General features: G+C 59.1%; 2 protein-coding genes across 2 annotated transcripts; both read left to right on the top strand.

The window, feature by feature from the left end:
- Nucleotides 1–104: 104 nt before the first annotated feature.
- On the top strand, nt 105–6785 carry CNPPD1 (cyclin Pas1/PHO80 domain containing 1). Its single transcript, XM_062004836.1, has 8 exons — nt 105–281; nt 537–639; nt 3200–3281; nt 3840–3960; nt 4052–4180; nt 4355–4416; nt 4659–4776; nt 5271–6785. Exons 1-8 carry the CDS (start codon nt 213–215, stop codon nt 5898–5900), a joined length of 1314 nt encoding a protein of 437 aa, XP_061860820.1. The 5' UTR covers nt 105–212; the 3' UTR covers nt 5901–6785.
- Nucleotides 6786–6874: 89 nt separating this feature from the next.
- Nucleotides 6875–12525, top strand: SLC23A3 (solute carrier family 23 member 3). Its single transcript, XM_062004837.1, has 12 exons — nt 6875–8059; nt 8317–8477; nt 8998–9092; nt 9413–9486; nt 9786–9967; nt 10100–10223; nt 10573–10720; nt 10795–11048; nt 11181–11286; nt 11370–11537; nt 11721–11816; nt 12005–12525. Exons 1-12 carry the CDS (start codon nt 7952–7954, stop codon nt 12352–12354), a joined length of 1866 nt encoding a protein of 621 aa, XP_061860821.1. The 5' UTR covers nt 6875–7951; the 3' UTR covers nt 12355–12525.
- Nucleotides 12526–13890: the final 1365 nt, after the last annotated feature.

Genomic DNA, 13890 nt, shown 5'->3' with positions numbered 1-13890 from the left:
GGCGGCAGCACCGCCTGCGGGGGACCGGCGGCCGCTGGCGCCGCGCGCAGGCGCCTCGGGCCCCGCCCCCTGCGCCGGAACAGGAAGGCGCGCGGCGGCAGCGGCCTGGCAGCGGCTCCGCTCGGCCCCGGCGCGGGACGCGGCCTCGGCACCCACGCCCCGCACGGCGCCCGGCAGCCTCCGCCCCCGGGGAGGGACGGTCGGAGGGAAGGATGGAGCTGGACGGGCTGCTGCTGGACGAGGAGGGCACCTTCTCCCTCAGCGGGTTCCAGGAGTTCACGGTGAGTTCCCCCGGGCGGGCCTCGGTGCCCTTGGCTCGGCCCGGCCTCAGCCCTGCGCCTCCGCACGCCCTAATCCCTGGCCCGAGGGTTTCGCCCTGATCCTGTTTCTCCCCTAATCCGTGGCACAGAAATGCCTCCTGCACCCTGCCCGCCTTCCCGGGGGCCCTGATCAGCCCGCTACCCACCTAGATTGGGTTGGGGCGGGGAGCCCGGTATGGGTAGGGCGTTTCTGACAGTCCTCCTGTCTGCCTGCAGTTCCTGCCCAGGCACCAGCAGCTGAGCGAGAGAGTGCGAAAGCGGCTTTATTATGGCTGGGACAAAGACTGCAGCCTCGACAATCTCTCCAGTCCCGTGGCAGGTGGGTTGCCGAACGTCCCCAGAGGAGAATGCTGACTCAAGGGGGTTGGAAGTAGCCCAGGGGCTGAGACTAACAAGTCACCCGCTTCCTGCCCCGTGCCAAATCCCACCCCTGCCCAGCCTTCTTTGCTCTGCGCAGCACAGTGGGGGGAGTGCCAGCATCTCGTGGCTCCTGCTCTCTGTTTTATTGCTCCCTTTGGCCCACTGCTGCATTTTTTTTTGCACCTCTGTGGTGTGCAGAGTCCTTTAGGCTGCTTGCAGATTCCCTGGCAGTGAAGGCTACATCTGTGACGAGAGGTGTCTTAGGCAACTCTGCAAAGTACCGAGGAGTTCATTTAGCTTCGAGCTGTGAACGCCAAGAGAACAAGTTCATGCTGTGTGTTTGTCTGGTTCACCTGGTGTTTGAGCAGTGTTTGGGGGAGCAGAAGGATGCAGACTGGTTGAGGCTGAGGTGGTGGTGCAGGTGATGGTGGAGAACAGAGGTCAAAGGTCAAACAGCATTTTGCTAAAGGGCCTCCCAGCATGGTTGCATTAGTATTTCCATCAGCTGCATGATCACACAGCCCACAGGGGTGTTGAGTGGCTGGGGAAGCACACTGGCACTCAAAACCCTGGTGACAGGTCTAGGGAAACAATCTGCAGTTGCCAAGAGGCTATGTGTGGCATCCCTGAGCGAGGAGGGGGCTGCTGGGCACGTGCTGAGGGAGTGGGTGGCTGCGCGGGCACTGGGGGGGCTCAGGCCTTCTGGGGCAAGGGAGGCACGTGGCTTGCCTTTGGGTCTGGCTTTGCCCCTGCATGCAAGGAGGAGGCTGCTGCACGGGGCACTGCCAGTGCTCAAAGTTCAAAGGGCACATTTATGGAAGAAGATTCTGTTGAGGGCTGGTAGCTCTAAAGGCTGTCTCACACCCCGGAAATGCCTTGGCTCCAGCAGATGGGGGTGGGAGCAATGCCCAGACATCTCTGTGGGATTATCTGCTCCTACAGCCTTCCTTCATCTGCTGCTATCAGCCACTGTCAAAAAACGCAGGACCTAGGGCTATAGCATCTGTTGGTTTGTGGTGAGATCGTGCACTGCTCTTCAAGTGAGATAGAGGGGTTATGGGGAGAGTTCAGAGTGTCAGGAGGAGCTGGAAAAGGTCTTTGGCATTGAGAGGCAGTTACAGGAGACAGTATGGGACTGTCTGAGGAGAGAGGTTGAAGAGTGAATTTGTTCCTTCTGGGAAGGAAGAGCCATAGCCACCTTCAGCATGCCATGGCTGAGGGGACAGGGATCAGCTGCTCTCTAGAGCAGGATGTGCTGTCATGGGTTGCATTTGTGGGCTGAAGAAAATTAGGTTTTGCGTTGGGACAGAACTTGGATGCCTCCTATACTTTCCATCTCTTGAGGCATTGTTATGGTGGCTGATGCTGCAACACAAGGGTGGTCAAGCAGAGCAGAGGGCAACAGTGGTGTGAGAGGATGAAGCTGTGTCTGCCTGCCTGTGGATCCTGGCAATGGGGTGGCTTGAGTGACATGGGGGTTCCCTTAGAGCAGTGTGCTTCTGAGCTTGGTGGCTACTGTTGAGCAAATGATTCCTGAGGGATTGCAGCTGTTTCCTTAGTTGCTGGAGGGTGTGGAGAGAAGATGGAAGAGGTGTGGTGCCGCTTCCCAGGGGAGGTTGAAATGCAAGGCTCTGCTCTCAACTCTGTCAGCTAAGGGCACAGCAGCAAAATGGAGCTGCAATTTCCTATCAAAAAAAACTTCTTGCCAAGCATCATCCTGTAGTGGTGTTTGGGATGCTCCCAGCTGGTCCTGTGACGTTGAGAAGCAAGACGTGAGCTGCTGAAGACAGCATCTGTCAGTCTCTGGCCTTCTCAGTGCTTAGATGCTGAGCCATATCCCAAAGGCAGGGAAAGCAAGCTGAGCTGAGCTGCAGCTGGACCATGTTGCTGCCTCCAAACCCTGCCAGTGCCATCCGGCTCCTGCTCACAGCAACGTGCTGGGGCTGTGGTGTGGGAGACGCTGGATCAGTGACAGCAAGCTCTGGAGGAGGATCATAGAATCATAGAATGGTAGGGGTTGGAAGGGACCTTTAGAGATCATCTAGGCCAATCCTCCTGCAGACGCAGATTCAACTAGATCAGGTCACACAGGAACATGTCCAGGCGGGTCTTGAAGACCTCCAAGGATGATGCTGATTGGAGGGGAGCAAAAGACAGGGAAGATTTGTTGTTGACACTGGGTCCTCAAAAGCCTCCAAAAGAGGTGCCTGAGGTCCTGCAGGGTGAGAGGACGGTGTTTTCCTCAGTGTGCAGCAGACAACAGACATGCTGATCTGCATCAGGCACTGCCACGGGGCTTTGGACACTCATGTCCTCTTCCTGTTTTGGTCTGGCTGTCCAGCCTATTTGTTTGTTCCTCCCTCATTCCTCACTTTTGATCAGACTGATCTTACCTTCACAGTTTAAACTTGAGGGGCTAAAAAAACACCAAGACTCAATGGGTTTGTGGGGTGAAGAGGGAGGTTGGGGGTAGACTGTGCCATGTGGGGCTAAACCCTTTTGCTGCTTTTCTGTCCTAGATATTGCTGTGGACTTGCTGCAGAAGGTGGCTCCCAGCCCTATCCGCAGACTCCAGAAGAAATACGTCTCTCGTGTGTCTCGGTAAGAAGCAAAACCTGTCCCTTTGTGTCCTGTGTCAGAACTAACAGCTCTGGTATCACCTATGACTCATTTCTGTGTTCTGGGCCAGCACTGGCTTTTTGCTTTGGCCTGGTTAGTGTCAGAGAGGAACTGGGGGCAAGTGTCAAGGACAGCAGGCACTGTGGCTTCCTGATACAGCCAGGCCTGCTTCAGATTGGCCCTGCTCTGTGGTGTCCAGGGCTGCTCTTATTACTGGGAGCCTGTACTGGGTGGCTCTGCAGCAATCTGGGTAACCAGGTCTAAACCCTGGGGCTGCTTCTAGCAGCTGAGCCCTCGCAGTGTGCTGGGCTGCTTAGTTTGGAGCTGGCTGCCTGGCAACAGGAGCCAGGACTTTCTGCATTCCACTTTGCTGCAGCTCAGGACAGCTGGCATGGAGCTGGCAAGGCAGGGACATACCTAGCTGTCTACTAAACCTCCCCACTACCTCCATGGGGAGGAAGCAGCCAAGATGTGCTGTGGAGGCTGGGATGTGTGTGGCGTGCAAGTAACCTTTGGACTGTCTCTGGGCCTGTCCCTCAGGGAAGCCTGCATCTCACCATGCTCCATGATGCTGGCACTGGTTTACATTGAGAGACTCCGGCACCGGAACCCTGAATACCTCCAGCAGATCTCATCTTCAGACCTCTTCCTGATCTCCATGGTGAGCAGTGTGGGCTGGGGGTCATTGGGTTGGAGAGAGGCCTGGAGGAGTGCAAGGGGCCCTGAGATTTTGTACTTTGTGTTGCTTTTAGATGGTTGCTAGTAAGTACCTGTATGATGAGGGTGAGGAGGAGGAGGTGTTCAATGACGAGTGGGGAGCGGCGGGGAAGGTGGACGTCCAGACCATGAACACGCTGGAGATGAACTTCCTGAGCGCCATTGTAAGTGAGGCTGTCGCTGCATCCAGCTGCTTCACAGAGTTTGGGGGAAAGGAGGTGTTCAGGGGAGTCTGTGGAGTTCTGTTTTTTCCCCCCATGTACTCCCATGGAGGAGTAGAGAATGATGTGTCAGGGCTCTGGGTGACCCGTGCTGACCCATCACTGCTGTCCCCACAGGACTGGAGTCTCTACACAGATCCCCGGGAGCTGTTTGAAGTGCTGAGCTGGCTGGAAGGACGGTAGGTGTGCAGGGTGTGGGTGAGCTGTTCATTCCTCTCGCAGTCCTGGCTGTGTTCCTGCTGAGAGCTAGCCCTGTTGCAGAGAAGTAAGAGGCTGGGATACCTGTGAGCCTTTGCTGGGCAGTGCACCTCCCTTCCACAGACCTTGCACAGGGTCTTCTCCAATCCTGCTTGGGCCGAAGCTACTTTGTTGATGGGGAAGGTCCACACCACATCCACCATTCCTTTTTTTTTCCCTGCAGTGTGGCAGAAAAGCAGGGAATGTGGCGTGGTTGGTTCACCTACACAGATCTGTGTGTCCTCATGGAGCAGTCCCTGTGGCAGCATGTGCTAGGCCAGTTCTACCAGCAAGTGGTCAAGGTAAGGGCATGGGACAAAAGCTATATGCAAGTACATGAGGCCTAGCAGGCTGTGGGTTTGGAGGAGGACCTTCTTTTTCACTGGGAGTACCAGCTTGGTTTTCCCTGTGGAAATGGGAAGCTGTCAGAAGCCAGAAGAGGCTGATTTGCAGCTGGGCTGCCTGGCGCTGGCTTAGTCTATGCCCTGTGCTGGACCACAGCTCAACAAGTTATGGTGTGAGGTCATGGCAGCGACACGGAGGGAACCGGGTGCTGGCTGGGGATTTAAATAGGAACTGTGAGGCTTTAGCTGGGACATGTTGGTTTGTGGTTTTTAGGCCCTGCTTTGAACAGGCCACGTGCCACCTGCTGCCTACCTGTTCCCCAGCAGCTGGCCCTAGTGCTGGCGATGCCGCTGGCTGTGTTGGCTCCTGGGTCAGTGTGTGGCCATGCTGGGTCCCGACTGGCTGTGTGCTGCTGCTGGGGGGTCTGGGCTAACTGTTTGCCTCTGTGCAGCTGGCGTGCCTCCTGGGGGTGGTGTACCTGACTGGCTTTGCCGCCATCTTCGCCTCCGTCACCGTGGTGCACCGGTCCGTGTGCGCAAGGAGCGAGAGCCCCGCCGCTCCCCAGCCTGCGCTCTTCCCCGGGGAGGGCAGCTGCCAGCTGGATGCCCAGCCAACCTCAGCCCCGGACCAGCCTCAGCCCGAGCTGCCCAACGTCTCCCCCACCAGCAGCCCCCCGTGCCTGGGGAGGAATGAGACGACCGAAGAGCCGCGTCGCGGAGGTGTCACGGCCACTGCACTCTACCTGTGGGGCAGCGTGATGTCAGCTCTGTCCTACCCAAAGGCGCCCGATCTGACCCGCCCCTGGAGCCCCCTGCAAGTCCCTTTCCGGAAGGTACCCACTGCCTGTGAGAGATCCAACCGCTCCGCCCCCACCGCCCCTGGCCAGCCCGGCCCCCTCGGACTCGCTGTGCTCCCAGCCCCACCTGCACTGCACTGCCACGGGTGCTCACCCGGGGCCGACCCCGCCTGGGGCTCAGCTCCCGGCCGCAGGGACTGGCTGCACCCCTTGGGGCTGAGGCAGTGCTCCTTGCACACTGCTATGGATCTCAGTAGAATCAAGAGCTTCATTTTTCCCAGCTAGGGGCACGGGGCAGCAGCCCCTTTCCCCTTCCCTCCTTGTGTGGCACGACTCACTTCTTTGCACTTCTGGGACCACTGATCCCTGGGGCTGTGTGGGACTGGAGGTCCTTTGCATTGCTTCCAACCCAGCGTTTGTGTCCCCTCACCCAGGGCAGGGCTGTCCTTCACTTTGGGGGCTGCTGGGACAGAGTTGGCTTGCCGTTGGGGTGCTGGGGTGGGAACCTACTAGCTGGTAGGTAGAAAATGGGGAGCCTGTGGACTGGGGTGCTTGGGCAAGGGGAGTGTTGTACCTCCTCCTACAGTGAGTGCGTGGCCCTTGATGGTGCGGTGCCGAGGTGGTATGTGAGATGTAGGATACTGGAGCTGTGTGTGCAGGGTGAAGGGACTGGGGCGGTGGCCCGGTGGGGAGTGGGGTGACGCAGGAGCAGGTAAGGTGACTGGTTTAGGAGAGAGGAGGCTGAAGGAGGTGGACAAGAGCAGGCCAAGCTGGCTGCTCATAGCAGCAGTTTCCCTTGTGGGCTGCTGGGCTACTTCTTGGGATGCACTAGGGTCACACCAAGAGGGGACCCTGATGTGGCTGTGCCCCAGGGAAAGGTTGTGCCCCACTGAGCTCAGAGGTGATGAGAAGTGATTAAGACTGCGATTCCGTATCCTGCTTGTGTTGGGTATCTTGAAAGTGGGGTGCTCTGTGACCCCCATTGGAAGCCCCAGCTCTCTGGCTTGTGAGCAAACAGTGCCTGACTGCTACTCGGGGCGGGGAGAAGGCACCTTGTCTTGCTGACCAGCCCAGCTCATCACACCCCTTCTTTTTACTGTGGATTTTACACCTCTTTTTCACTCTTTTTGTAGATGCAGATCTCTTCCAATAAAAGTAGTTCTTGCTGTGTCCCTGCCTTGTCATGCTGAGCCGGATGCCTACTCCAGGGCTGAGCCCATGGCTGTGGCTCTGCCTGCTCTTTGAGCCAGCGTGCAGGGCACATCCTCGGGGCTACAAGTGAGCCCAGGAGCTCTGAAGCTCTGAGAGGACTCTCATGCAGGATTCATGAGGGATCAGGCTCATTGGTGGTAGGAGGGGTGCTGAGTCTGGTGCCTGGGGAATGCAGGGCTGGGGGTGGGGAAGGAGGTTCTCCATCCCTGGGAATGTGGGGAATGCATGGTCTCCACAACAATTTGCTCTTCAGAGTCTGTCCAGTTAATGAGTGAGTCCCAAGTTTGTCAGCATGGCTGATGTTGGCACAGCCACCTCTGCCCTATGAAAAAGACACAAGTATCCCCTTGGCCTGTACCCTCTTGGGAGCCTTGTCCAGCAGCAGAATTCAATGCCCACCCAGGAGCAGGGGGGGACATGGCAGACTCCCATCAGTGACCTTCCTGCCATGGCCACAGTGCCTACAGAGAGGAAGGGCAGGAAGCTGGGGGGGCTGTGGGGCTTTTTATGAGCTTCTTGGGGGCCTGATGGTGAGGAAGGGCTGGAGCAGGAGCACAGGAGGAGGCTGTGCAGGGCACACCGGGGTTGGGTGCTGCTGCTGGGGATGCCCCAAGCACGTAAAGGAATTGGTGTCTGTGCTGTGGCCCACCCCATGAGAAAGAAAAGCTATTTCACCTCCAAGAGGATCCTCAGGGTGTCCCAGTGGGATAGCTAGTGGCTTTTGCACTGTAGGGATAGATCCTGCAAGGGTCAAAATCAGTGTGTCTTGACAGGTTTGATCCCACAGAGGATGTGGCTGTGCATAAAGGCCATTCTCTCCCCTGTACCACCAGAGGCAGGGATGGAACCTGGACTGTGGGCAGTTGGCACTGTAATGTGTTGGGTGTCCTCACCGTGGGTGGCTGTCACTTGGCCCTTGTGGTGACAACCCAGGGTGCCACTTGCATTCCTGGCCACAAGAGCAGGTTACTCACCAACTCAAGTTAATGGCTAACCCTGTGGCAGCTCCTGTATAAGGTGGAAGTTCAGCTGTCCAAGGGCTGTGATGAGCCCTCGGGGTGGGGGTGGGAACCTGCCCACCTCCTCTGCACCACAAACCAGGAGCGTTGTAGGGAGGCAGCAGCATGAATGGGGGCCACCACGGAGTGCCTGGTGCTGGGAGCCCCGTGCTCACATCCTGGTTCCTGCAGAAGATGTGCTTCTGGATGCTGAGCTGTTGCTTAGCCCTTCAGGTAAGGGGGAGAATGTGGGGAGCAGCCAGATTGATGGGGAGAGGCCTGGAATCCTCACATGTAGCAGGACAGGGGCCAGAACCTGCTGGACAAAGGGTGCATGGGTCTCTGGCCAGGGTATGCTGAGAGGGCAGTGGACAGTAGCAGTGGGCTGCTGGGGGGTATCAGCGTGTATCTCATCAGGGAGGCTGAGCATGGGGGGCTGCAGCTCTGGGTGCTGCAAGGAGTTGCGACCAATCTCTCTCTTCCCCACACAGCACCTGGCCGTGCAGGCCTCCTTGCTCTGCATCTTCCACCTCCTCCTGCTGCCCACCCTGCCTGAGGAGCTGCCCCATGCCCAGGCCCCCAGTGAGCTGTTGGCACGCAGCCTCTTTGCCTGCGGCATCTCCACACTGCTGCAGACCACTCTGGGGAGCCGGTGAGCAAGGGGTGTGAAGGGCATGCAGGAGGATGATGAGGCTGTGGCGCAGCATGTCTTTGCCTCCTCCTAGGCTAGGGGAAGATGGGCTTTGCTAGAGGTGGGAAGGGGCACAAGGACAATGCCTTGCGCTGCATCTCTGCATGGCTGTTCCTTTTCTGCTTGTCAGTGTGTCCTCCTCTCTTACAGATGCCTTGAACAAAACTGCTGTGCTTTCCCTCTGCCTCCTTGCTGGCTCACCAGCATCATCTGCAGCAGCTTCAGTGGAGCGAGTGCTTGTGCTGCCTGCACCCCACACAGGGGCTGGCTGTGTGTTTTGGCAAAGCCCCTGGCCTCTGTGCATGTCCAATGATGCTGCTTCTTGGGATGTGCTACAGCACATTTGCCATATAGGGTGACCTCCTGTTGCTTTGGGGATCTCATCTTCTTCCCTTCCCTTGATCCTCTGGCAGCCAGGGTTTTGGGAGCAGCCCTGTTACTTCTTTCCTTCCTAATGAGCCCTTTTTGGCCGCTTCCGCAGGCTGCCGCTGGTTCACATCCCATCCTTTGAGTACCTGGTGGCTGCCACGGTGCTGAGCTCCCACCTGTCCCTCGGTGCCACCACAGACAGGAATGGTAAGCACAGCCCTAGGCCCTGTGTCCCTTGGGGCCCGAGCCATGCCAGTGCCAGGGGACAGCAATGACAAGGTGCCCGGGGTAAGGAAGAGGGATGAGCATGCCTGCTGGCCCTGCTGGTGATGGTGCACAGCATCCTGCTCACCCCTGAGCACACCTGCAGGGTATCTGGTCACCTCCCCAGGGCTGGGACTTATGAGGATGGGGATGCTGACATGCTGGCCCTTCTCCAGGCAGCAGCCTCAGCGCTGGGTGCTCTTGGGCCTGGCTCCAGGAGCTCAGCAGCCACATGCACTGCATCCCTCTGAACTCCCTTCCAGGCACAGCTGTGGCCAGCGCCTGCCCTGCACCACACTGCACTGTCACAGCGAGCTGGGCTGCCTCACTGCAAGAGGTGAGTGCTCCTCATGAACTGAGAGTCCCTGTCCTCCTGCTCCACCAACATCCCACTTGTCACCTGCAGTCCATTTTCCAGCCCTCCTGCAGATTGCTGTGAATAGGGGGGGCACAAGGGGATGTGCAAAGGCAGTGGGAATCGTAGTGCACGTGGGTGTGTATGTTTACCTGGGCTTGGGGTGAGCGGAGCACAGGGATCAAGTGATGCCACTGGGGCGGTGGGAGTGTGGCCAAGGGAAGGTGTTGGGCTGTTCTCCATATATCCTGCCCCACGGGCCCCATCCTTTCCTCCCACAGGTCTCGGGAGCCGTGCTGGTCTCTGGGCTGGTTCAGCTGGCGCTGGGAGTGTCTGGTGTGTGGGGGTGGGCAGCCCAGCGCTGCGGGCCCATGGTCCTGGCCCCTTGCTTCTCCATCATTGGCCTGTCTGCATACAAGGAAGCTGCTTTCTTCTGCTCCACTAACTGGGGGGTAGCACTGCTGTACGTGAGCCTGAGAGCCTCCCCAGAATGCAGTCTCCTGGAGCTTCCCTTTGCGACAGGGACAGGAATGGGGCATGCATTCAGAGCCCCATTGCCATGCTGCTGCTTGGTGACCTGTGCTTTCTCTCCTAGGCTCATGCTCCTGGCTGTCACCTTCTCCCAGCACCTGGGGTCCTGCCGCCTGCCCTTCTGTGCCTGGCTCCAGGCTCAGAGGGGCCTCACGGAGCCCTCTGTCCCCACCCTGCGCATGTTCTCGGTACCGTGGCCTGTCTGACCCTGCTCCCTGCACTGCACCGAGGCTTCTCTCTGGGCCCAGCTCTTTGGTGTGGGGGCTCGGTAACCCTGGAGCAGAGCTGGGTGCTGGGAGCAGAGGCCGGAGTTCTGGTACAGCTCCCAGGGCATGGGTGCTGCTGGGGAGCACAGGAGACCTGTGCTTGAGGGTGTTGGAGCAGCAGAGCCTGCAGTGCTCCCTGCAGGAGTAAGGGGAGGTGTGGCATGATTCCCTAGGAGAGGTGACAGGACAAAGACCTGCTGCCTGGGGTGCAGCAAATGAGGTGGCCAGGGGAGGAGGGTCCCCTGCTGAGGATCCTCTTGCTGCCTTGCAGGTACTGCTCCCGTTTGCTGGCATCTGCGTCATCTGGGCCATCCTCAACCACCTCCACATCTCTTGGGAATCGCTGGACCTGGGCATGGCACGGCTGTCCTGGGCCAACAGCACCTTCCATGCTGCTTGGGTCCACATCCCCTACGCAGGTGGGGGACGTCGGGGCTGGAAGCAGCCCTCCACCTTTGGCCAGGGCTTCTATCACCTTCTCCCTCCACTGCAGGCGAGTGGGGGTGGCCACTGCTCACCCCCCGGGCGCTGGCAGTGGGCATCGCCATGGCCATCAGCTGCAGCATGAACTCAGTGGGCTGCTACGTGCTGTGCGGGAGGCTGCTGCGAGCCCCCCGGCTGCCCCCCCACGCCTGCAACCGGGGGCTCTGCACGGAAGGGCTGGGCAGCGTCCTGGCAGGGCTGCTGGGCAGCGCAGGGGGCACGGCTGCCAGCATTGCCAACACCTGCACCATCAGCCTTACTGAGGTATGCCCAGCCATGAAGCACCCAGGCTGTCACTGAGCCAGCCCTGGGAAAGGCAAGTCCATGTGCAGGCTGGGGGGGACAGAGCTGGGGATAATGCCCCCCATTTTTACTTTCTTGTCCTTCTTTTCCCAGGCTGGCTCCCGCCTCTCGGTGCAAGTAGGCGCACTGGCGTGTGTAGTGCTGGGCATGTCCCCAAGGCTGGCAGAGCTCCTCACCCGCATCCCGCTGGCAGTGCACGGTGGGTGCCCTGCCCTCTTCCCTTCCCCTGCACCACAGTGCCCGCAGCCCGCCCAGCACTGCCTGACTCCCACCCCTTCGCAGGAGGGGTGCTCTGTGTCACCTATGCCGTGGCTGTGGGCATGGGGATCTCCTACTTCCAGTACGCAGACATTGACTCGGGGAGGAACATCTTCATCGTTGGCTTCACCATGTTCATGGCGCTGCTGGTGCCGCGGTGGTTTGGCATGAGCCCAGCTCATTTGGCCACAGGTAGCAGAACGTTCCCCAGGCAGGGCAGAGCCTTGAGCCCTGGGGCATGGTCACCACACATCCTCAGGGCCCTGGCAGGCTGGGCTGACTCCCAGCAGCAGGCAGCTCCCTCTCCAGCAGCTCCTGTTCCTTCCCTGCTTCTGGGCTGGGATGTCCTGGGTGATTCTTGCACTGTGCCTGCAGGCTGGGTGCCCTTGGACCTCTTCTTCCTCTCTCTGCTCATGGTACCTATCTTCTTAACTGGCTTCTTGTCATTTTTCCTGGAGAACACGGTCTCAGGTGAGGGGCTGTTCTGGGCGCTCTGTGTGAGCCCATGCTCTGAGGGTTGGATCTGGCCATGGGACTGGCCCCACAGGATTGCCTCTGCCTCTGTACAGCCCTACTGGGAGTCCTGGGGCTGGTGAGGGTTGCAAGGGTGCAGCCAGAGAAAGGAGTTCCCATCTTGCTGCCCACCACCTTGCTTGCAGGAACCATGGAGGAGCGAGGGTTGCTCTCTGAGCTAGTGCCACAGAAGGCCAAGGAGGGCAATTGCCACCCACGTGGAGAGAGAGGCAAAGCGAGCCAGGTGTATGGGCTCCCCACCGGGCTGAGGAGGCTGCTGCCATCCTCCTGCAAAGCCTTCCCCTGCTGCTTCCTCTGCCCAGGGAGGGAGGAAGAGGAGGAGAAGGAGGAAGAGGAGAGCTGCCATGTCACTGAGGAGGAGACTGGTGCCCCAGGGGAAGGGACGCATCTGCTCCCCAAATGTGGCCTGGGGCAGCAGCAGCTGGCCAGCAGGCCAGGCGAGACAGAGGTGCCTGCATGGCACACCGTGGCCTGACCCTGCAGCGTGAGGACACCTCAGAGGGGGTTGTGTCCCCAGGGCAGCTTGCCAGCCACTTGACTCCTCACTTCTGAAGCTCACGTGGACTGGAGGGACCTGCACTTTCACACTCCCAGCACAGACCTGATTTTCCCCATTGGCAGTGAGCTATAAAAACCGTGAACCAGATTTGCCTCTTTGGGAGTTTCCTTTCCAGCCAGGATTTGCCTGGGTGATGCCAGTCTACCCTCAGCTGGTGCCCTGAGGGCTGTGACTGCAGGGGGCAGGGCTATCAGTTTCTAATCCTATTTTTTCCCTTTTTGAGTTTGCACCTGTGTCTCTCCTCTAATTTTGGGGGCCCCTAAAGCCCTCGATTATGCTGTGGAGGTGGCTGGGGAAAGGTGCAGGTCTCTGCAGGTGATTTCAGGCTCTTCTCAGCTGCTGGCACTGTGCTCAGGAAGGGCTCACCACTCACAAGTGGAGATCAGTTGTTGGTAAACCAGACAGCAGTGGATTTCTCGGGGGAAGAAAACATCACCTTTGATCCCTCAGGTGATTAAGCTCAGTGCCTGGCCTGTTTTTTTACTGCTAGTTGCTTCCTCTGGCTGTAGCACAGTCTGCACCAGCCCCACTTGCTGCTCCAGCATTTACAGCAGACCAGAGTCCGAGGACAGGGCCTGGTGCTGCCTCCACCAGTCTGAACTGGCCTGAAAAGGCCAGCAACAGGGCAAGAAAGGCCCGGCCTTGCAGCCCCAGGTGATGCAAGCTCGGCCTGGGGACAAGCTCAAAGGAGGAGGGAGGATGATGAAGCTGGTCCCTGGGAGTGACATGCTTGGGCTGGACCCCAGCTCCAGGTTATAGCTGTTCCCTCCACCTGGCCCTGAGGAGCCTCTCCCAACACCCAGGAACACCCAAAGATTGCTGCAGGGTGGGAGACAGGTGGTGCCACAGTGGTGCAGGTTTCCAGAGGTGAGCCCCCTGTTCTCCATGTTCTGCCTGTGGTCCCCTCAGCTGGGCCCTGTACAACCTGTGGGCACAGGCTCCAACCCCCAGCTCACCTCTACCCAGCCAGCACCCCACCTCTGTCTTGCACCTCAACCTATCCCTAACTTATCCATGTACCCCAACATGTCCTGCACCCCAAAGGTCCTGCCTGTTTCCACCTGCCCTGGCACCCACTTGGGATGCAACCCCTTCTCTGGTCTCAGCCCACGGGCAGCTCAGCCTGCACAGCAGGGATAGAGAGAGTGTGTGTGGGTGTGAATAGGGTGCAAAGGGAGGGCTCAGGGGCCGTGCATGGGTGCAAGGGGGCTGGCCTCAATGTGTGGTGTGCAGCTGGGACCTACGAGTCGGTGCCCAGGTGAGGATGGGGCTGTGCTTAGCGAGGAGGACACTGGAGGGTGCAGTGCCCACGGCCCCTGCCAGGCTGGCACTGCCCAGCTCTGCAGTGTCCTGTGAGCTCGGTCCCCGGGCTCGGGGACACAGGCACCCTCAGCTAAGTGAGCCCCAGCACAGGCCCGGGAGAGTGGCAGGGCGGGCACTGCGCGGCTGACG

This window comes from Colius striatus, chromosome 11 (assembly GCF_028858725.1).
Source record: "Colius striatus isolate bColStr4 chromosome 11, bColStr4.1.hap1, whole genome shotgun sequence".
NCBI lineage: Eukaryota > Metazoa > Chordata > Aves > Coliiformes > Coliidae > Colius > Colius striatus.
Note: the sequence above shows the minus strand (reverse complement) of the source record. Positions and strands in the feature narration are given on the sequence as shown.